We start from the raw sequence: 22,630 nt of genomic DNA, 5'->3' as shown, positions 1-22,630 counted from the left end.
GATTATCGTATGCGAAAGGGCACCGACACACATTATCAAACAATCATAACAATAGCAAAACAAACAGCGTGTGGCTTTTACGGCCGTGGACGGCGTCCCCAAGCCGCCTGTAGCTTCCACCAAAGATTTTTGTCCGTCAATGTTGATGGATTGGTTTTATAATTTTTCCGTCACACGCAGCAAATTTCCGTCAATTGACGGAAAAACGGACGCTGGCTAGAGCCCTGGTGAGAAGGTTACAGTGTCATATGACCCGGTACATGGGTACAAAAAGACAGATTCATTGGCAAGTCGTTGTTGATTACCTACTGAGGAAGTATAAGTAGAATCCTTTTTTTTTTTCAGGAAAAAAATTGCTACTGTACAAATCGGTAAAAGGGTAAAAAATTATTTTGAGCCTTGACAATCTAAAACTACTGTAAATGCATATAAGTTCGCGGGGATTTAATTTCGCGGTAGCGGGATAATGGACTTTTCGCGGTGGTTTTAATTTCGCGGTAGCACCATGCACTGCAGTCTCTTACTGTTATAGAAAAATGTTCGCGGTGGTTTTGAATTCGCGGTGAAGCGACCGCCGCAAAAACCGCGAACATTAATCCACCGCGAACATTTCTGCATTTACAGTATTACAGATTGTAAAATGATTTCCTAAGTCCCACAGAAATCAACTCTTGCTGTTCTTTTTCAAATCTTCCATGATTTGAACAGGGCCTTTGTAGTCGTTGGTCTGAATCTCGGCCAGCTCTCGTATATACTCCTCAGGAAGCCCCTGCTGTCTGGCGCCCCCTAGCAGGACCTCCATGTACTGCGGGGAGGGGAGATTGGGCTGACTGGTGTCGATGATTCGGTAGGATCTGCAGGTGAGGGTTTCACCTGTGGAGGTTTTCACCGAGAGCTCCACAGGTCTGTACACACCTTGATCATTGTCTTTTACCCCCTCTTGTCTGGAATAAGAAAAGAAATGAATTATTATCGTCAAATGTTCACACCGCAGTCATCCCTCAGTAAGACATCTGGGGCCTCATAGTTAGCTTCAAGGAATGAGTCCACTTTACTATATACAACAATTGTCTAATGTTGCTGACAGAAAAAATGTGAAAAAGCAACAAGCCCAAAATGTTTGTTTCTTAGATTTTTCATTAAAAAAATCAGGGCACGGTCGTTGTCTTTGAGATAAAGCATGATGCTTGTTCAATGAATGTAGAATTTATTTATTTATTTATTTATTGATCTTTAGTGTTTAGATAATTATGTCTGTAGTGCAAATAATGCAGCTTACCTTACAGCTCAATCATGCTTACAGCCAAGCGGGTACGTATACAGGTTAGCCTCCATAGCAGGCTTTCTGGGGCCTTTTTTTGGCTTATAATACACTTTTATTGGCCATTTCGTTTTGTACTGGGTTGCTGATTGCCGGCCTTTGCCAGTATAAAAAGAAATGGCCCCAGAGAGCCTGCTATGGAGGCTAGATGCAGGTACAGGTACCTGTACATTAACCTACAGTACCTGCACAAAACCCCTTGCCTGAAAGACTGTTATCAAATTGTAAAATTATTGTGCCACAACAACCGTACAAAAGAAGAAAGTTTTTCACTTGTTGAGAGCGTCCAGGTTCTCCATGCCGATCTGCCAGACCACGCCCCACAGGGTGTGTCCAGGGGTGGGGTCGATGGTGGCCACGCCCCCTCCCCACCGGCTCCAGGAACCATAGAAGCCCAGCCTGTAGTCCTGGAGGAGAGGCAAGAGTCTGTAGATTTACCGATGAGGTGTGTACTAGTAACGTTAACATGAGAAACTGTTACTGTAAATGCATTTAAGTTTGCAGGGATTTAATTTTGTGGAAGAGCGGAAAAAGGGACATTTCGCTGTGGTTTTAAGTTCGCGATAGCATCATGCACTGTAGTCTCTTACTGCCATGGAAAACCGCGAACATTAAACCACCGCGAAAGTTTCTGCATTTACAGTATCCTGCATCAATGTGTAATAAAATACGTTATACAATGTACGTGTAAACCCAGCACCAGAAACAAATAGGCCAAAAGCGCCGTCTCCACTTACAATTCTGTCAAGAACAAACTTGGACCAGGGAACAATTTGAACATAAATCAAGACAAGGCAAAGAAACAAAGCGACTGTTTTCAGAGGGTAACCCATATTCACAGTGTACTGTATTCATAAAACATTATGACTCACCTGCACATTTCCAATAGCCTTAAACTGGGCAGTTGGAGAGTTTATCTGTATCCTTTCCTTCAGCAAGTTACTGCCATACCCAAAATACAGAAACGTATCTTTCCCAGCCATCATAAATCTTACAAAATTTCGCATATGTTATTTTTTTCGTGCTCCACCTGTCATGTCTTTGAAATTCTGGGAACGAGAGCGGTGTCATGGGAACGAGAGGATATGACCTATGAACTTTTTAACTTCTGGGAACGAGAATCTGCGCATGCGCTGTTCGCGTGCCGCCATTTCCGGTCAGGCTACCGGTATCTCCGAGAAAAGGCCGACTTTCACTTTCCGTCACTTTATCAAGAAAATTCGGCGAAAGAGCGCGAGAAAAGCGTCCGACGGGCGGTTGCTGGGCTCCAGGTGGGGGTAAGGCAGCGGTCTGCCGCGCAGACATGGAGGCGGAGTTCCGGGAGATCGACAAATCCGGCGCGTGGGGGCAGGTTTATCAGGTGAGCTCGCCTCAGAAGGCTTCTGGTCAAGAGGGGCGACCCCTCTGGCCTGGTCAGTCCGTGGGTGGACAGGCCTTTCGGTTCCCTTTTCTTTTCTTTGGTGGACAGCGAAGAACAACGCTACACGACTGGTGTTGAGGTTCTCTGCACGTTAAAGATGAAAGCAAAACTATACTTCTAACAATTTGAAGTCTGTTTCGGAGCGTGGGAGTCTTCAAACTGACCGCCTTTTAGCTTTACGCTTAAATTTTGAGGATCTACAGTACAGGGAAACGTACAGTTTGTGCTGGAGAAATCATCAGAACTCAGACCCTGCAGAGTTGACGGTAGGAACAGTCAGGTGTTCATACACAGGAACACACAGGAACACATGACACCTGGATAATAAATCTATCAGGGAGTCTATTTATGATCGATCAGTCAACCTTTTTTTGATACTGTAAATGCAGAAATGTTCGCGGTTTTCGTGGTGGCCACTTCACCACGAACTTAAAACCACCACAAACATTTTCTCATTTTAGTATGTTTTGTTTTGTTTTTTGTTGTTGTTTATTTTCATACACCTGGGTAGCCTATTCAGTGCTAGTACACTGGTTTTCAATAGGGACCAGTATGTGACTTCAGTCTATGGCGCTACCGGGAACTTAAAACCACCACGAACACTCCATTTTCCCGCTAACGTGAAAGTAAGTCCCCGCAAACTTAAATGCACTTACAGTAAGTCCTTTCACAGAGATCAGAAGGCATGTGTGGTGACAGGTGAGGAATTCTAGGTACTATGTCAAAGGTAAAGGCCTCGAAAAGAAAACAGTCCTGGTGACTTGTCTCGACCATAATTTGTTTCGATTTGCATAACAACGTCCAGATGGGTTTTCTTTTCTTCTTGTGGGCCTTATCCTTTAACATATTACCTTGAATTCTTGTCGCTGCACATGCGATCTGATCTCCGTGAAATGGCTTTTTTTCTAGCTCCCAAATATCTTTTTTTCATCTACAGCAAAGTTTTGTAATGGGTGTAGGTAATCACGTGGAATTTCTTTTTTTATAACATCGACACCTGAATCTTTTTTGTTGTTTCATGTAGTCAGAAAGATGTGGTCAGGTCTAGGTCTAGTTCTAACCCGGGAGCCTCAGCTCACCCCCCCCCCCCCTCCCTACTTTGCCCCTCGTGGGGTTATCTGGGGGTATAGATATGTAGATGTAGATGTAGTTGGCAGTACTGTTTTTGGATTATGAAATAATGTTGATGCTTGTATGTTGGTCAGTCGGAATGGTGTCCTGAATCATGAATTTTCATGCCATTAGTATGGCATTTATATGTAGGAGCAGCATTTTTCATGCCATGAGAAAGGCAGTCCTTAATTGTAGGGGGTGTCAGTTTTCACGCCACTGGAGGGATAGTCCATTAAAGGGGGTGCTAAGTCGTTGACCTGGCCACACCTTAAGCACATGTATTATTTTCTCTGATTAGAGTAGGGGTACGTCCGAGTTCCACAATTCCCCAAACCCAGTATCAGGGCTCGAAATACCACCTGCATATGCAGGTTAGTGCAGGTAAAATTCGAGCTGTGCAGGTATTTCTGGTGTCTACCTGCACTGGTCCATGTACTGGGTTTTACACATAAATGTCCTATGATGTAGGTGTATGTGGGTTGTTCTTAGCTGCATTGGCTTTTAGTTTTACCACCTATAGCAATGGTTCCTGAACAATTTTAGCATGATCCATACTTCCTAAATTCAGAGTGGTGCAGGTAAAATTTGTCTGGTACAGGTAATTTTCAATGTTACCTGCACAAGTGCAGGCAGGCTTTTAGCCAGGCATGCGTCAACTGGTCATCTGGATGCACTTTTCTTAGAATAACAAGAAATTTGATGCCCCTGGACGCCCTTTCACTACAGAGAAAATCGTCTTACAAGCATGAAATTCTGATTGACCAGGGAAGCTACCAGGTCATCTGTGGTCACAGTCTTCTACTATGACCTCTGGAACAGTATTTTTGCCTCTTGGTAAACCTAAGAATGCACTTTTTAAACTTAAAATCATCAAAAACTCTGTACCATGGAAGGTGGATGCCCACAGACCCCCCTACAATAGTCACTTACCGCGACTCACCAATAACTTTGGACTCCCTATTATAAAATCCTAGCTAAAAGCCTGAGTGCAGGTATGCAGAAAAAAGTATTTCGAGCCCTGGACTGCTGCAGTATGTATCAGTACCTAACCCTTACAATAGCCCGAGCTGGTAGGTTACCCTTTGGACACAATGCAGTTGTGCAGCTTTAGAAAGGTGACGTAAATCAGACCAATTATGGGGAAAATAGAGATAATTGGCAGATTGGACACACCCTAATTATAGACGTTAAGTGGCACATGCAGTTCTGTGATGCCAGGTGTACGTGTACTACTAGTATGCATATACTAGTACAAATGTTGTAGTGCCAATGCTTGAAATTAGTAAGTATTTGAGAGTACAGTGAAACTTGTATAAGCGACCACGTCCGTAAGACGACCATCGGCCTATAACGACCGCTTTTGGCCGGTCCCGATTTTCCTCCCAATAGACACAAGCATTAAGCAACGTGGCCCAAGCGACCACTTGTAGGTGCACTGGTACACCTAACCTGAACATTTAGGTGCACCAAACACCAATACATTAATAGATGCGCAAAGGTGCATATGCTCCCAGTATTGTCAGCCCTGTGTTCCTATTAGCAGTATGAGTGACAGAAGATAGATTTTTGGAAGTGCCAAAGGAAACTTAATGAATAATGTTAATTCTCCTTTAATAATTGTACCTAAACGTTTTGAAACTACTTGTATCAGACTGAGAGAAAATTGATTGTGAACGTTTCATAGGAACAAGCTGCTCCTGTAATGTTCATTTTGTACTAGTACTTGACTGGTGACAAGAATTGAAGAAATTTATGCTTCAAATCAGGGTTGCTTGTAGCCAGCCTGAAATCCTTTTACGTCCCCTTGATTTTGAATCTTGTCGAGTGTCCAAGGCGCGAAACATCGCGCCTTCCTACTGGGGTCCGGGGGCATGCTCCCCTGAAAAATTTTGAAATCTAGACCCTCTGAAATGCTATTTCCTGCATTTTGAGGTGTAAACTTTGCTGGTAGACTTAGCTGTTCAACGGCATCTATTTTGGTGAAGAATTGCACAAGGAGACAGTTAAATAATATCTTTACATATTGATTTTGGTCTCACAAAGGCGAGGATGGGCAAATTTTTTTTCCATCCCCAGCTGCAAAATTCCGTCAAAGGACGAAAGGACAGGCGCTGGCTACAACCCTGCTTCAAATAGTTTGTTGGTCTCTATCTGAGATACCTCAGAGTCAGACATGTATGTAAGTTGGTTTGTGTGTGTGTGTGTGTGTGTGTGTGTGCGTGCGTGCGTGCGTGCGTGCGTGCGTGCGTGCGTGCGTGTGTGTGCGTACATACATGCATGCAGCAAAAACTACCAGGATAAACTCCCTTGATAAAAACGCCTTGGCGAAGACATAAGAACGCCCAAGAAAGGACTTGTACTTTGTAGTATCGACATTCATTCATTTAGTAAACAGATTTATTCCTTGTTAAAGTGAAAATGCAATCTAGCTGTGCCAAAAGCCACTGATGTAGACACATTCAGATGAATAATTGATGACACCATTAATCTAACTGTGCTCCAAGGCAGAATGGTTATCTCTCAAAAATGACCCTGACATTGTTTACTGTGTATCTTGAAATCATGTCAAATATTACATTTCTGACTTGGTTTCTAGAATCAGACTTGGTTTCTGACTTGGTTTCTAGAATCCTAGACTATTTTCAAACATTCAGTTAAGGTAGTAAATTTTAAAATTTAAACTTCTTGCTGTACCTTGCCTAGCAAAGGCAAGTTAAGAACTCTGGATAAACCTTCAGTAGAGCTTTGTACCTTAAGGTAGTAAATTTTAAAATTTAAACTTCTTGCTGTACCTTGCCTAGCAAAGGCAAGTTAAGAACTGTGGATAAACCTTCAGTAGAGCTTTGTACCTTAAGGTAGTAAATTTTAAAATTTAAACTTCTTGCTGTACCTTGCCTAGCAAAGGCAAGTTAAGAACTCTGGATAAACCTTCAGTAGAGCTTTGTACCTTTAGATACTAGTAGATTTTAGGTACACGGGTTTAGGTACAGGTCCGGACCTGAACATGTACCTAAACATGTTTGATTAAGTATGTGTCAATTTTAGATGTAGCCAACCAATTTTTATTGTAATAGATTGCCATCTTTGGATGAAGATTTACATATTGAACCTCAAAACAAAGTTTTCTTAATTTTTATTTAACTGCAACAATTGTCTTCATTGATATGCAATTTGTTTATCTGTAGTCTTTAAAAGGCATATCCACTTAGTGAGTTAGTTTATTTTAAGGTATAGGAACAGGTATTCAGGTCTGGACCAACCCTACCCCTCGGCTTCAAGAAGGTTAAAGAAAAAGATCTAAAGGTGTGGAACAAGCTACTAGCAGTTCTATTCAAGAAGCCATGATGTACATTTGCCCCTTGAGTGGCAGATGTTGCCGTGGAAGGGTTTATAAATATAGACTAGGTAAAGCCGTTAATGACATGGTACTGTCCTGCTGTCAATCATGTATGAATGATGTCATATGCCCTTGGGCCTTGGCCTTACCACAGAGGTCACAGGTGGGCTTACTCTCTCTGTCTCCTGTTATGTTTTTTTGTTTATCTTTTTTTTGTTTACAAATCTAATCCCTGTCAAACCTTCTCAAGAAGACCACTTTGTGGACTAAGAAAGTTTGGTCTATATGGACAGAAGATATATACAGGACTAGGGATGCGTACCTAAACCCACGTTTAGGTACAGGTCTGGATTCGAATCCAGAGGTTTAGGTACAGGTCCGGACCTAATAAGTCCTGACATAAATGCATGGCATTGACTATTATATCATGATATTATATTATAATATGTTATAATGGCAAAACAATGTATTAAAAAGGATAGAAGCCTGTTTGAACCAATAAAAACCTGTTTATTATATGGTAGACACATGATGCAACAAAAATTTGACCCTTACAGAATTGTTGCTTTTCCCTCACTGGGGCTCAGAGACTGCTATGGTAATTTCACAGTAATTTTATCTGTCAAAGTGGCCATCCCCTGACCTGTTATCCTGCCTGGCTTGCACTAATTAGATACAGGTCCAGTACCAGTACATCAGTGTTCCATTTTGTACCTGTACCTAATTGATTGTACACATCCCTATACAGGACTCTTAATGCTAGTGTCAGTGGGAAAATTATAGTAATTATAACTTAATATAAGGGATCATCAAAACGTGGTACGATGGCCAGGTGTTTCTCAACTTATCAAAGGTTTTCTTCTTCTTCCAATGGTTAGCCTACGTTCATACTTTCTGTTTAGGTGCATTTGTGTTAATACGTGTATTGAGCAAAAAGAGCAATGAATCTGTACATGTACATACAGCCATTCAATTCTAGATCAGACTGTCAATACTAAGGTATCAACTCCTGCTCGAATTTTGATGTCTAAAGATGTGCATTGTACATTCAACATGCTTCAGTGCCTGAAAAGTATTTTGATTGTCTGCTTGAATTTTTGAGAAAAAATTTTGTTAGCAAGAAATACACAGGGCTCGAAATTAATTTTTGGGATTAGGTGCACTGTTGCACCCAGCTTAAAAAATTGGGTGCAAAAACTTTTTGGGTGCACCACTTAAATTTAAGTAATAACCTAACAGCAAAACCTAGTTACAGGCTATCAAATTCTTCTTAAACAAGTGCCATGACAGACATTTTCATTATCTTTCCAACACTTAGATGTCCAGAATATGATATACACTCAGTCTGGTATACTTTGATATTTTTACAGACATAAGTGTAAGAAAATATTTGGGTGCACCCTGTGCACCCACAGAAAATAATTGGGTGCACAGCTCTAATTTTGGGTGCACCTGGGTGCACATGCACCCAGTATTTCGAGCCCTGAATATGTAGTTACTAGTCGTAAGTCTGACTAGAGACTGGTACTGTGTGGAACTGTAGTGTTGGCAAAACTTGTATGCTAAAAGCCAAATGTTTGTTTGGAATTTGTACCAGACAACTGGGCAAACAGCTTTTCCAGGAACTGTTTGGAACTTTACCTAAGGCTATCAGGGTTCTCCCCAGAGAGTGGCTTAAGGGAGGCCCTCCACTATACTCTCAGCCAGCTCCACTATACTATTTTTCAAATTTAGTGTGTTTCTTCCCTATTTTCTTCGTTAGTTTTGCTAAGATTAATGACAATTCACAGATTTTTGTACCAAGTGGCATCACTTTTCCAGTCAGCATTGTCTGCAAAAACTTGTGAATGAGCAATGATCAAAATAATAGTAGTTTTGCCACTTCACAACAAAGGAATAACAACAGTATATTATACTTGTAGTATTTGACACCCTCTGTCATTGCAAAATGAACCCATTTTCATGAAAGTGCAGCGCGTTGGTGCGGGTTATTTTTGCCAGCCCCTCCGGCCTCCACTCTACTAAAAAATTCTGGGGAGAACCCTGGCTATGTTGCTTTGATTATACGGTCGACATCCTCTGGGAACCCCAAAACTGATGTGAGCGTGAGAATAAAAAAAGTTGATTTCAGTATGAAATCTAAGTAGTCAAATAGGTTAACAAATGACTATACACGCTAACTTAGTGAAGTATACCAAACATCATCATCATCGTCGCGGGCTGCTTGCCCGGACCAGGTCCACTCTCTCTTTCCAAACGTCTCTGTCCCCCATGGCATTCTCTAAGTCCTCAACCCGCAACCCCACATCACGAGCAAGCTGGTCTATGTACTAGTATGTTAGTATAGGTCGCCCAGCATGTGCATACCCGTGTGTTGGTTTCCACAGAATGAGTTCACTAGCAAGCTCTGCTTTGTTCCTAAAACAATGACCGGCAAATCTGGTCCTACGCTCCCTGATGATGGTTGATATGGCGGGAATATTACCATACAACTGTTCTTTGGTAGGATGTTGTTTCCATGACTTATTAAGAACGGCCCTCAGCATACGCGTGTAAGTACCATCAAGCTTAGTCAATATTTTCATTTTTGTTCTTTCACATCATCTTTTAAGTTGTAATTTACTTTGGCATTATATGACAATAGTATTCATTTTGGCAATTTAAATTTACAGCATCCGGTATAAATGGTCAATTACAGCTGCTTGGTATGATTTACAGTGTGTTTCAAAATTTTTAAAATTTTTTTTGGAAATGGTTAAAAATTGGGGTATTGCGGAAAATATGGTTATACTGTTTTATGTGGGCAGAAATTTTTTTTAAAAGTTACATCGTGGATTCAAGTGCAACCTGTCAGTGGCCGTGACCTTACATGACCTGTAGTGTGTGCGCTGTTGTTTGTACAGGGTATACGGCAAGAGGCGGCGGAACACAACCACACGTTGAAATGTGCGCGGAAACCGGAGAACAAGTTCAGGAACAGGTACAGGGACGTCAGCCCGTGTAAGTACACCTGTGTCAGCAATTAAAATGTACACTGTATTGTTATCAGGGTTCGAAATGCATTTTGGAATTAAATGCACTGGTGCACATATTCTGAAAAATTAGATCCGCAGAAAAGTTTTCAAGTTAGCTATAGTTGCTTGTGTTTTGTTTTGTGTTCAATATGTGTAATGGAAATTAGAATTCCAGCTAACCTAAATACAAAGCTCACTGTCACTCTTCAGAAATTGAATCTGAAATTCTACATCTAATTTTAAAATTTCAAACAAATGATAGAACAGAGTTGTTTTTTTTTACACTCGGCATTGCCAATGATAATGTACATGATGTACTAGTGAACAATAGTATCTTTATGTACATAACCCTAGACAAACATGTACTAGTACGTGCACCCACAGGCAAAGATAAGGTGCATACTCAGCAGCATAGCTCCAATTTTGAGTGCTCACATGTGCTTTGAGCCCTGATAATCACCTTTGTCAAGAATGTTTATGTTTTCAGAAGTGCATTTTTGTGGTCATGTCTGTGGTTTTCGTGGTTGAACAGGTGGATAACTCCAGAAGCCATACATGAACAGAATACCCTTGTTTCTCTATTCTGCAGGGTTCTAGCCATTGCATTTTAGTGTCATTGTCTCACCACTTTATAGTTTTAGATGATTTTTAGTTTTGCAATTTGAAGTCAAGTACCAGATCCAGACATTGTGTTTTTTTAAACTGAACCAAAGTTTGGCAGCACTGTAGAATGGAGTCTTGGCCATTTTTTTAAATTTCAAATTATGAAAAAAGGTGCAGAGATTCTGAGACAAAAAAATTTAATTGGAATGGTCTTACCTATTTTGCACATAGTGTGTGGAAATATATGTACATGTAGCACAAAATTTACACTACAGAATACATCTTCCTTACACCTATCAAATGAAATTAGTTCATTTCCTTCTAGGTCACATGAGGCATGTAATCAAATTAAATCCTGTCTATGATGTCACACAGTCACAGTGAGCTTGGTAAACATTTTTTAAGATCTGGCACTGCGGCTTGCATAAATCCTTTCAAAAGCAAATAAAGCAAGTTTATTGAAAAGTGAATATATGTAATCTGGACCTGTTATGTTTTAGTGCCATTAACTAGGTCAAAGCTGAGAAGCTTTTAAATCTGCAGAATGATTCTGGTGTTTTAAGAATTATATTGTGATGTTTTCTGTGATTTCAGACGAAAAGTTTATTGAATAGTGAATATATGTAATCTGGACCTGTTATGTTTTAGTGCCATCAACTAGGTCTAAGCTGAGAAGCTTTTAAATTTGCAGAATGATTCTGGTGTTTTAAGAATTATATAATTGTGATGTTTTCTGTGATTTCAGACGACCACAGCAGGGTACAACTCCAGGATGGGGACAACGATTACATCAATGCAAGTCTCGTGGAGGTGAGTCAAAACAAGAAACAGAAACTGTGTCTTGTCATGTGATAATTAATTTCCTCTGTCACATTGCAAGAGAACTCCAAGATACATTATTATCTACCTGGTTGAAAAGAGACTGTGGGCATCTCGAAAGCCTCCCAAGTAGCAAACTTTGTTGTGTGAAATCCTTGAAATATTTCATCCCCCCATAATGGCTAGAAACAGTCGTAATCCCCTTCTGTACTGCCAAACCCCATTTGTTCTTTCATTTGTTCAGACCCTTGTAGTCCCCGCTGGTACATTAGAAAACAAGTTTTCTTACTGTTTCTGTAGCAGGGTGTATTGTTACAGGCAGGGGTTGCTAACCCATCCCATTTAAGGTATCTCGGTTGGCTAAATTGGTATTTTGACCTTCCACTGTTTTCTTATTAATGAATTAAGAAAGAATGGAGCCATAACGAATGTTGATGGATGGGCATTAAAGAATTCTAAATCTGACTTTTTGGGGGCCAAATTGATGACGTCATCATTTTTATTACCTCTTATATTATTTTTTTCTATGACAAAATACAGCACTTTGGTACATACCACTGTAATGAAACTTCGTTTTTCGTTGCATAATGATGGAAGCTACAAACGTAGTGTTGCGCAAATTGATATCTACTAATGATCTGTAGTAATTATAAAATGTTTGTTTTCATCTAATTAAAAAAAATTAATTCTTAATAACTACAGATCGTTAGTAGATATCAGTTTGCGCAACCGAGATACCTTAACATGAACATGGGACCCCCAATGGCCATTTTATGTCCCTTCTAGGAATTCCAATTCCCCATAAGTAGATTTTCCAGAATCATGTGTCGTGTTCTCAACAGTTCCAGGTAAAATGGTCAAGGATTTCGTGGAAAACTTTTATTGATTCTTTTAGAGCCCTGGAGTCCTGATCAGCTCGCATCGTGGTTGGTCATTTGCGGTGCTGTGACAAAGTCTGATAATGTTTGCCGTCATGTGGCAAGAAAATGAGAAGATGAGATCTACCGGGTTGACAAAGAGACAGAGTACGTCCCGAAAGCGTCCCAAGCTATGAACTGTATTTTGCTTAGAATTCTGTCAAAATATCTACATGTAGGGCTTAAATTTTCTTAGACTCACTTAATCTCTAATGTTTGATGGCCTGTTGTTAAAAATTTCACTATGAAAATTTTGGAAAATAATTTAAGAATCTTTAGTTTTAGATGGGATGGGTGTAGTTTTTTTCCATACAAAGAAGCAAAATTCCATCACTGGACGGAGGGACTGATCTTGGAGACAACCCCAATGCCAGTTCCCCAGGGGTAGATTTCCCAGAACTGTGTGTTCTTTTCTGAACAGTTCCAAGAATAGTGATCAATGATTTTGCGACAAACTCTTATCATTCTTGAATAGCCCTCAGGCTAGCTCTCATGGTAGTTTGTCAAATCGTTACTTAGCACACTTTGATGGGAGGCGAGGGAATTATGAATATGAGTTTGCGCAGCCAACCAAAATAAAGCCGTATAAGAAAGAACAGCTCCACTATCAAAATCAGGGAACCCACATACATGTACTTCATACTTGTATTACTGTTCGTGTCCACTGCCTCCAACAAAGAAGTCAAACCATATATACAGAAGTAGCTCTAGAGCTTAGTTTTTCACTTCATTGGTACCTTAATCTACAATGTAGGTATCTCCTGTTGATCTCACTGTACTGTACTTATTATCATCATTCTATACAACACATATTTGCAATTAGCCTTCGGGTACGTAATTGCACAATTACCAAGAAACAATACCTGCCTCCCCAACCAAAATTTGAAATAAGCACACATTTTTTGGCACTTTAGGACAGTTTAGTTTGGTTCTATAACAAGGGCTGAAATATATTTGCCAAAAATTGTTGTGAATGTTTGTCTTGCTAACTGCAAACATAGCTGTGTGTGTATGTACATGTACATTCATAAGATTTATACCAAGCACAGTGAAAAAGTTTGAATCTCTCATACTAGAATTATGGTTGTATCATGATCTTTTATTCCCCAAATATTTTGATAGGAAACCTCAAAGCCTCATGCTAACGCAAAAATTAGGGCAATTGCAGATGCAGTCACATGAATTTGTGCCCTATTTCTGTTGAATGTGTTGAATGTGCCACACATAGTTAGCATGGGTGTGATGAGTTAAGCAGGCTCGAGTTGTCAGATTGAACTTACATGCTTGGTAAAGGGTAAACCATACAGGAGATTTGGATCTGTTTTGACCACGGTAGTTAACCCTTGTCTGTTTTTCTAATTCACAGGCAACAGAGGCAAATAGACAGTACATTCTCGCACAGGTAAGACACATTTGAATCCTTAAAGCTAAGGGCACAACCCGTCATACGTGCAATTTGTCTGCACGTGTTTTTTTTTTGCAGGCCACATATTTCTACGTTCAGGCTGTACAGGGCAGGCGCGTCGCCCGTACTGGCACGTACCGGGGGGCGAATCCGCAGCCCAATGGCACACAAAGCTTTACCTGCACGTTAAGTTCTACGGCGTGTCTGCGTGCTCCAAAATCGGATTCCCTACGAGTTTGTACAGAGGTGGTACTTTCCACTTACAGATCCCGCAAGATTGCCAACGTTTTGGCATGTAGACAGCACGTATTTGCACATACGACGGGTTGTGGCCTTAGCTTAAGACATGCCTGAATCCTTAAAGACACATCTGAACCTTTAAGGATTCAGTCCTGAAGGACACCAATTTGATTTGATGGTTCTCAGATTTTAAGAAAAAAAATATGCTTAACTGGAAAAACATAGTAAAAACAAAGCCTGAGGGCTGAGTTTACGCCTTGGTGCACTCAAGGTTTTATGGAGTTTAATGGAGTTTTATTGAGCGAATACCGTCATATTCAAGTTGTATAAAGTCTGGAATATGGTCATATTCGAGTTTTCCTCCCTTCCTGTTGCTTTTATGATGTCCGCTTGCTGTATTTTTATTTTCAAAAATTTGAGAACCAAGTACGTAAATCAATTGGCATGGCCTTAAAGGCACACTTAAATCCTTAAGACACACCTGAGTCTTTAAGATATACCTAATTTCATGAGGTACACCTGCATCCTGAAGGCATAACTAAATCCTTAAACCTGAATCCTTAAGACAATGCTAAGACACACCTCATTTCATGACACACCTGAATCCTTTAAAAGTTAAGACATATATCTTTAGGGCACACGTAAATCCTTAAGTTTATACCCTTAAGTTTCTCAGTGTGCCACCTGGATTTGTAAACTACAAATGTAGGTTTAAACGACAAATAAGCTTGCTAAAGGTGACAACCTTCTTGCTTGCCACCATTTGAATTGAACACCCTGGTTACCTCTTGTAAAAGGCAATGTGTACACTAGAGGCTTTAACTTAGGTTCGTTGATGAATGTTTGACATACACAAAACAGACTGTCTGAGCAACATTTGTTCCATTCACATCATGCCTTTTGTTCAAATAATCTCAGCCTTCAGGAAATTCTTAAGTCAAGAAGAGAGAATGTGGCATCAAGACATCACATCACATGGCAAGTCTGGCGTAACCAAGGCACGATTTTTCCTGGAAAAACTGACAAGTCGTGACATTCTATGGGTGCCAAGAATTGGTCAGACAATACAGACAGCATCGGGTCTGTCCTCCGTCAGTGACACAGAGCAAGATCTGCATGTTAAAGAGCAGTTTTTTTTTGTCTTACCAAACACAATGACTTCATATTATGCAAATAAGGTGAAGAAAAATCTTATATAGTCCAATAGGAAGTGAAAATAAGAGTCAAAAGACAAGGTTGTCTGTTTGATACAACAAAGCCCTTCTTGGCACCTGTAGAATGTTAAGTAGTCGTTTTTTCCAGGCTACGTTGCACTTGCCATGTGATGTTTTGATGCATGCCACATTCTCTGTTCTGAAGGCTCCGATTGTTTGGACAAAAGACCGGATGTGGTTGGCAAAGATGCTTCTCTGACAGTCGATCAGCGGAAAACCTGGCTGCTTTGTAACAATAGAATTTACTGGAAGTGTTACAACATGTGATATACAATGTAATGGGCAGTGAGCTCTGCATGTGGTTGGCATTATGAGCACAAGCAGGTAAAATTGGATCCATGCAGGTTTTTTTATTACTATGATGTATATCTGCACCTAATCAGCTGACAAAATGTTGCCACTTATGGCTCAAATTGTCTTGCATTTGTCATGGTCCCATTCTTGAATATTAACAAATAACAAGATTAAGAAAGGCGCCACTAGGAAAGTTTTCAAAGTGCCAGTGTCACACACCACAAGCACGCACACGAAGACACACACACATACACACAAATGTTGCCAACCATGTTTACCATTATTTAAGTGCTCAAAATACACATTTGGCCACTTGCAAACTCAACCACATTTTGCTTGGCGCAACTTATTTTAAACCCAGGTAGCGCAGTGCGCAACCTAAAATTTTGCAGTTTTCCCCCACCTACATGTATGTGCATAAGCTTTGTTTTAACATACAGATTCAAGTACTTGTAGTTAAAAGATGATTTGAAGAAAGTAATAACTTGGAATGGGTAGCCAACCTGAAATGTTGATGGTGCAAAGTGGCTTTTGACTCAGGTTGCCGCTTGGGCAACAAGGCTGAAGAAAGTATTTCGAGCACTTTACACACACACGCACACATACATACCACAAGCACACACAGATGCACATACATACACACAAACATAACCTTCTCCATGTGTTTAATCCATGATGTATGTTTGCCTACAGGGACCACTTCCGTCCACTATAGGTCACTTCTGGGAGATGGTTTGGGAGCAGCGCACAAAAGCAGTCGTCATGCTGAACAGGGTTATCGAGAAGGGAACAGTGAGTAACTGTTATTTTGTTCTTGAGTCTGTATGTGTAGGACTGTCCCCAAGACCCGTCCCTCCATCCAAGGAGGGAAGTTTACTTCTTATTCTCATATTCTGCAGCCTTTAAATTTCATGGGGTCTACTGCCCAAGTCTGGAGAAGTTAAACTTTGGATTTAAAAGTTGAAAGAGATGTCGAGAGTGCCACGTACGCTGGGAGATTATTCCACTCTCTGGTTGTACGTGTAAAAAAGGTGTTTTGTCTGTATGTATACTTGTTTGAACCAGGAAAAAATTTGTAAAAATAATTTTTTTGATAAAACTGATGAAAATGTATTTTCACAAGCTTAATGCTGGAGGCAGACCTGTGTGTGTGTGTCTGTCTGTGTATGTGCGTCTGTGTGAGTGTGAGACTGTATGTGTGTGTGTGGGTGTGCCTGCATGGTTGAGACTAACTACAGTCACTACAGAAGGTGGTTAGTCCATTAGTGGTGTGTAATGTCTTACTACTTCTCAATTGCTGAGTAAAAGACAACGCGGCGTGTACTGTTTTTAAAGTCTTCGGTATGACTTGGTTGGGGATCGAACTTGACCAATCATTATTGTTTCAAATCCCTCTCATATTGACTCCCTCAGATAAAATGTGCTCAGTACTGGCCCCAAGGGGAGGTCAACGGGTACTCGGACGAACTTGACCTTGAGGAGACAGGGTACAAGGTCACGCTGCTGGAGGAGGATGTCAGACCCTACTTCACCATCAGGACCTACCTGCTGCATAGGTTAAAGGTCAGTAGGTTAAGGGTCAAACTAGCCACAAAACACCACTGGAGGGATTGGTAAAATTTGGTCCACATGAATGTGGACAGGTGGTCACTGTAACAGTGATCGAAATACCCACTTGCAAATGCAACCACATTTTGCTTGGCGCAACTTAATTCTAAACCCAGGTAGTGCAGTGTGCAATGTGAAATTTTGCAGTTGGAACACTGCTTTTCCTTCACCTACCTGCATAAGCTTAATATATATATATGTACAAAAAATGTTTTTATTTCTTGATTAGAGAAAATGTTACATTTAACTGGAAGAAAAGACAATGGATAAGTAACTGATTTGAAGAAAGTAATAACTTGGAAGTGGGGCACCCTGAAATGTTGATGATGCAACCTGGCTTTTGACTTTGCCGCATTAGAAACCTGGCTGAAAAAAGGACTTCGAGCATAGAGTTTGAAATGCAGTCACACTAGCCCCAAAACACCATTTGAGAGACTGGTAAAATCTGGTCTACAGGTATATGTGGACAGGTGGTCACTACAGACAGGATTCTTAATGCTTGCGTCAATGGGAAAAACTACTCATTGGCCAGTTGGACCTTATTCAGGGGTGGTCACTTGCACAGGTTTGACTATTGTACAATCACATATTAAGTTGTTGGCATCTAAAATTGAGTGATCTTACCATGAAATGGCCTTTTTTTTTTAAATTTTCTGTGTAACACTAGTTCACCTTTATCCATTGGGTAACCTATATCCGTTGCTTTTAAAAACAGGGTATTTGGGGACATCATGTCGACGAACGTTGGTTTCAAATTGCAATGTTTTTTTAGTATATTGCAGTCTAAAACTACCAGCCGTCAGCTTGACGTGCCTAAATACCCCGTTTGGAAAAACAACGGATATAGGTTACCCCGCGGATAAAGGTGAACTAGCGTTAATACGTTTATTACATAACCTGTTTTCAAATTGTTCTCATTATAAAGAAGGTAACAAGTTTTTTCCGTTCCCACCAGACCAACGAGAGCAGAAAAGTATTTCACTTCCACTACACGCGGTGGCCGGACTTTGGCGTCCCAGAATCCCCGGCGGCCTTCCTCCACTTCCTGCAGGAGGTCAGGAACTCGGGGTCGCTGGAGTCGGACGTGGGACCCCCCGTGGTGCACTGTAGCGCGGGAATCGGCAGATCGGGAGTCTTCTGTTTAGTGGACACGTGTTTGGTACTGGTGAGCAGTGGTGCATTCTTTCAAACTGTAGCTTCTGCTGGCAACGTCATGTGCCATTCTTTCTTTGTCTAGTCAAGAGAGTTTTTTATTTTTCTTATTTGTGAATTATATATCTCTTTTTTTATATACCTACTCAGAGTGTAGAGTTGATTTTGCCTTATAATGATACATGTATATATATATGCATGATGGCAAATATGTCTTAGATGAGTTTTTTGGGGGGGACAGAGTCTGAAACAAAGTTGGTCAAAACAATGTTAGTCAATATGTGACATGTTAGTTAAAGTTTAGAAAAAACAAAAATACATTGAAAATACTTTAAACTAGAGTTGCGGCCACCTGAATGTCCTAATGTCATAACCACGAGTCTTGAAATCCCTACCCAGCTGGACAAGACGCGCGACCTGAACAGTCTGAACATGCGGCAGCTACTGCTGGAGATGAGACAGTACCGGATGGGTCTGATCCAGACTCCAGACCAGCTACGCTTCTCTTACCTCGCCGTGTTAGAGGGGGCCAGAACTGTGCTGGGGATGGCTACAGAGGAGGACCAGGTCATCAGTACCCTGGGAGAGGTTTGTTTGTTTGTTTGTTTGTGTTTGCCTGTCTGTGTGTCTCGCCGTGTTAGAGGGGGCCAGAACTGTGCTGGGGATGGCTACAGAGGAGGACCAGGTCATCATTACACTGGGAGAGGTTTGTTTGTTTGTTTGTTTGTTTGATGTGTGTTTGCCTGTCTGTGTGTCTCGCCGTGTTAGAGGGGGCCAGAACTGTGCTGGGGATGGCTACAGAGGAGGATCAGGTCATCAGTACACTGGGAGAGGTTTGTTTGTTTGTTTGTTTGATGTGTGTTTGCCTGTCTGTGTGTCTCGTCGTGTTACAGGGGGCCAGAACTGTGCTGGGGATGGCTACAGAGGACGACCAGGTCATCAGTACACGGGGAGAGGTTTGTTTGTTTGTTTGATGTGTGTTTGCCTGTCTGTGTGTCTCGCCGTGTTAGAGGGGGCCAGAACTGTGCTGGGGATGGCTACAGAGGAGGATCAGGTCATCAGTACACTGGGAGAGGTTTGTTTGTTTGTTTGATGTGTGTTTGCCTGTCTGTGTGTCTCGCTGTGTTAGAGGGGGCCAGAACTGTGCTGGGGATGGCTACAGAGGAGGACCAGGTCATCAGTACACTGGGAGAGGTTTGTTTGTTTGATGTGTGTTTGCCTGTCTGTGTGTCTCGCCGTGTAAGAGGGGGCCAGAACTTTGCTGGGGATGGCTACAGAGGAGGACCAGGTCATCAGTACACTGGGAGAGGTTTGTTTGTTTGTTTGATGTGTGTTTGCCTGTCTGTGTGTCTCGCCGTGTTAGAGGGGGCCAGAACTGTGCTGGGGATGGCTACAGAGGACGATCAGGTCATCAGTACACTGCGAGAGGTTTGTTTGTTTGTTTGTTTGTTATCTCAGTGAAAAATGGAGATATAGTGTGTGTGTGTGTGTGTCTGTCTGTCTGTCTGTGTCTGTCTGTCTGTGTTTGTGTGTGTATCTGTCTGTCTGTGTTTGTGTGTGTATCTGTATGTATGTCTGTGTTTGTGTGTGTGTCTGTCTGTGTGTGTGCGTGTGTGTGCCTGTCTGTGTTTGTGTGTGTGTGTGTCTGTCTTTGTTTCCAGATTTTTGTAGTCAGCATAACTCAAGAACCCCTGGATGGATTACAATTATATATAGTATGTGGGCAGGTTTCAGCTATCTTAATAATCTTGCAGCAGAATTGATTATTTGGGACATTTTGAAATACATTTTCACCGATTTCATGTCATCAAGTTCCGTTTTCTCGTACAGATGGGATGAAATTTCTGTCCGTCACGACAAGCAAATTTCCATCCCGGGACTGACTGCTAGGTCCTGCAGACAGGCCTGGCCATACCAAACCTCTTTAGAGAATGCTTTACCTTGCCTTTCCATGCATGACTTTAGGAAGTAAGCCAAATGGCTCCCAAACTTCATGTACCAGCCAAGTGACCTGTGGAACTGCTTGTCGTAAATCTATCAGTTCCTGTTTCTTGGGTGGTAAATAGAGCAAGTCAAGTCAAGCTGAATACCAGCAGACCCGTAGATCTGGTATCTGCGTTACCTATGACTGTTTTTGTCAGTGCTTCAAAGTTGAATACAGTGGAAGCCGCTTAATTGCACACCCAATTTGCCGGCGAATCCCGTGCAATTATCCGGCGTGTGCGATAATGCGAAGTTACCCAGTTGGACCGCACCGCCACGGGATTTTGGGATTCCATGCAATTGACCGAAGTGTGCGTTTATCCGGCGTGCAATTAACTGGCTTCCACTGTACACTGAAATGGATATATGTTTGTGCATAAATATAAGGTAATTTGATACAATAAAAATGTGTTCAAGATTGGTGGAGAAGGGGTGCAATTATTTGAGTGTCTCCCTTGCCCAAATCAGGGATGCATAATTTAATCAAGAAAATGTGGTAAAACTGGTTCTGATTATTTCTCTTTGGTGAATGATTGCAATGCTTAAAATGGTTAAATCAGTAAAAAGCTCTGATCATAATCACAGCTGCAATCTTCTAAAAACATACAGTTGTAGTGTTGGTCCCTTCATTGATCATGAATGGATCTCCCCAAAACGCTCGCACCCCCACCAGAGGTGTTACTGCATTTTCCCTCATTTCTCCCTCTTGCCTGATAATGTAACTTCATTTCATCGGAACTCTGCCAATATCAAGTGAAATTTCTTGGAACTGCATTATGCACAGCGGAAGTTTGGCTAGTTCTCCTTTCCTGGTAAGGCCATGTTGATTTGATTATGTGGATGACATCCTCTAGGAACCCCAAAACTGATGCAGTCGTTTGAATAACAAAAACGTTGGACAAAAAAGTTGTCTTCGTTATGAAATCTAAGTGGTGAGGAAGGATGAACATACTGAATGAACACACAGAATAATATTAGTATACCGAACAATAGATCAAGAATGTGTACCCAGGGCTCGAAATACTTTTTTCTGCATACCTGCACTGGTGCAGGGAACATTGAAAATTACCTGCACCCGACAAATATTACCTGCACCACTCTGAATTTAGGAAGAATAGATTAATACTAAAATTATTCAGGAACCATTCCTATTTTTTCTTTTACACTTTATAGGTGGTAACAGTCAATGTAGCTTATAACAATCCATATACACCTACATCATATGAAAGTTATGTATAAAACCCAGTACATGGACCAGTGCAGGTTAGGTGCAGGTAGACACCAGAAATACCTGCACAGCTCCAATTTTACCTGCACTAACCTGCATATGCAGGTGGTATTTCGAGCCCTGTTATGACATTAGTATTCATTTTCAGATATGTTTTTCTTTTTAGATCCATGGCATATATTTGCTTATTTGCAAGCTGCTTTGTACGATTTACTGTATGGTTTAAAACTTTTATTTTTGGAAACAGTCATGAATTGATGCGCGGGTATGTCATCCATATAATCAAATCAACATGGCCTAATGTAATACAGCAATATTTCACTTTGGAAGTCTGCCACTAACTTACATTTCTTGGAAGGAGGGCTTTCAAATTTGTTTGATCGTGTTTCTAGTTACTCCGGAAATAGCAGTCAACAAACTGTTTCCCAGGAAAAGGCTTGAACTGTTTGAATGGAGCTCAGCATAATTAGAGAACATGGGATTCCAAGAAAAGCCTGTTACATAATCCCTGTCTGGGTGCCATGCGGGGCCAGTGAATGGGTTGTTAAGGCCACACCGATTTAATTTCTTGGTTCACGGATTCGCTCGCTCCTATTTTTTGGGGAAAAAAATAAAAATAAAAATTACCACTCAGCAAATTTTCACCATTAATGAAACCATTCACCAACTTTCTGGTGTAGCAAATTTTCCTTTATATTATAAGCTCCTTAAAGTGTGGGTACAGGTGCTGTTACTGTACAAAAATAGTGTTTTTGTACTTTTTTCAAGCTGAAAACTTTTTTCTTTATGTTTTGGATTAGCCGTTACCTTTACCCCAACCATTTTACAATTTTTAGTTTTATTTCGCCCTCTAGCTCCATATTTTTTATGACTGCAGGGCCTTTGTACTCTCCAAGCAGAGGTTGAGTCGCAGAGATATGGTAGTAGTCGGAAAAATACACCGGTGCTCCTCTTACTGTAAT

At 41.1% G+C, this 22,630-nt stretch overlaps 2 protein-coding genes across 2 annotated transcripts in view; one reads left to right on the top strand and one right to left on the bottom strand.

The window, feature by feature from the left end:
- Positions 1-124: 124 nt before the first annotated feature.
- On the bottom strand, positions 125-2,370 carry LOC118417214 (gamma-glutamylcyclotransferase-like). Its single transcript, XM_035822669.1, has 4 exons — positions 2,194-2,370; positions 1,595-1,728; positions 627-944; positions 125-416 (listed from the first exon to the last, which is right to left on the bottom strand). Exons 1-3 carry the CDS (start codon positions 2,326-2,328, stop codon positions 665-667), a joined length of 549 nt encoding a protein of 182 aa, XP_035678562.1. The 5' UTR covers positions 2,329-2,370; the 3' UTR covers positions 125-416; positions 627-664.
- A 148-nt stretch (positions 2,371-2,518) lies between these two features.
- The window catches only part of LOC118417213 (tyrosine-protein phosphatase non-receptor type 1-like), a 31,933-nt gene continuing 11,821 nt past the window's right edge, over positions 2,519-22,630 (top strand). The window contains exons 1-8 of the mRNA XM_035822668.1: positions 2,519-2,681; positions 10,095-10,191; positions 11,554-11,618; positions 13,911-13,946; positions 16,391-16,489; positions 17,111-17,260; positions 18,261-18,470; positions 18,857-19,045. Of these exons, the coding sequence (XP_035678561.1) occupies positions 2,625-2,681; positions 10,095-10,191; positions 11,554-11,618; positions 13,911-13,946; positions 16,391-16,489; positions 17,111-17,260; positions 18,261-18,470; positions 18,857-19,045 (903 nt within the window). The 5' untranslated portion in view covers positions 2,519-2,624. The remainder of the gene's footprint in view (positions 2,682-10,094; positions 10,192-11,553; positions 11,619-13,910; positions 13,947-16,390; positions 16,490-17,110; positions 17,261-18,260; positions 18,471-18,856; positions 19,046-22,630) is intronic.

The sequence above is a fragment of the Branchiostoma floridae genome, chromosome 6 (genome assembly GCF_000003815.2).
Source record: "Branchiostoma floridae strain S238N-H82 chromosome 6, Bfl_VNyyK, whole genome shotgun sequence".
Taxonomy (NCBI): domain Eukaryota; kingdom Metazoa; phylum Chordata; class Leptocardii; order Amphioxiformes; family Branchiostomatidae; genus Branchiostoma; species Branchiostoma floridae.
This window is presented reverse-complemented; position numbering and strand designations above follow the sequence as displayed.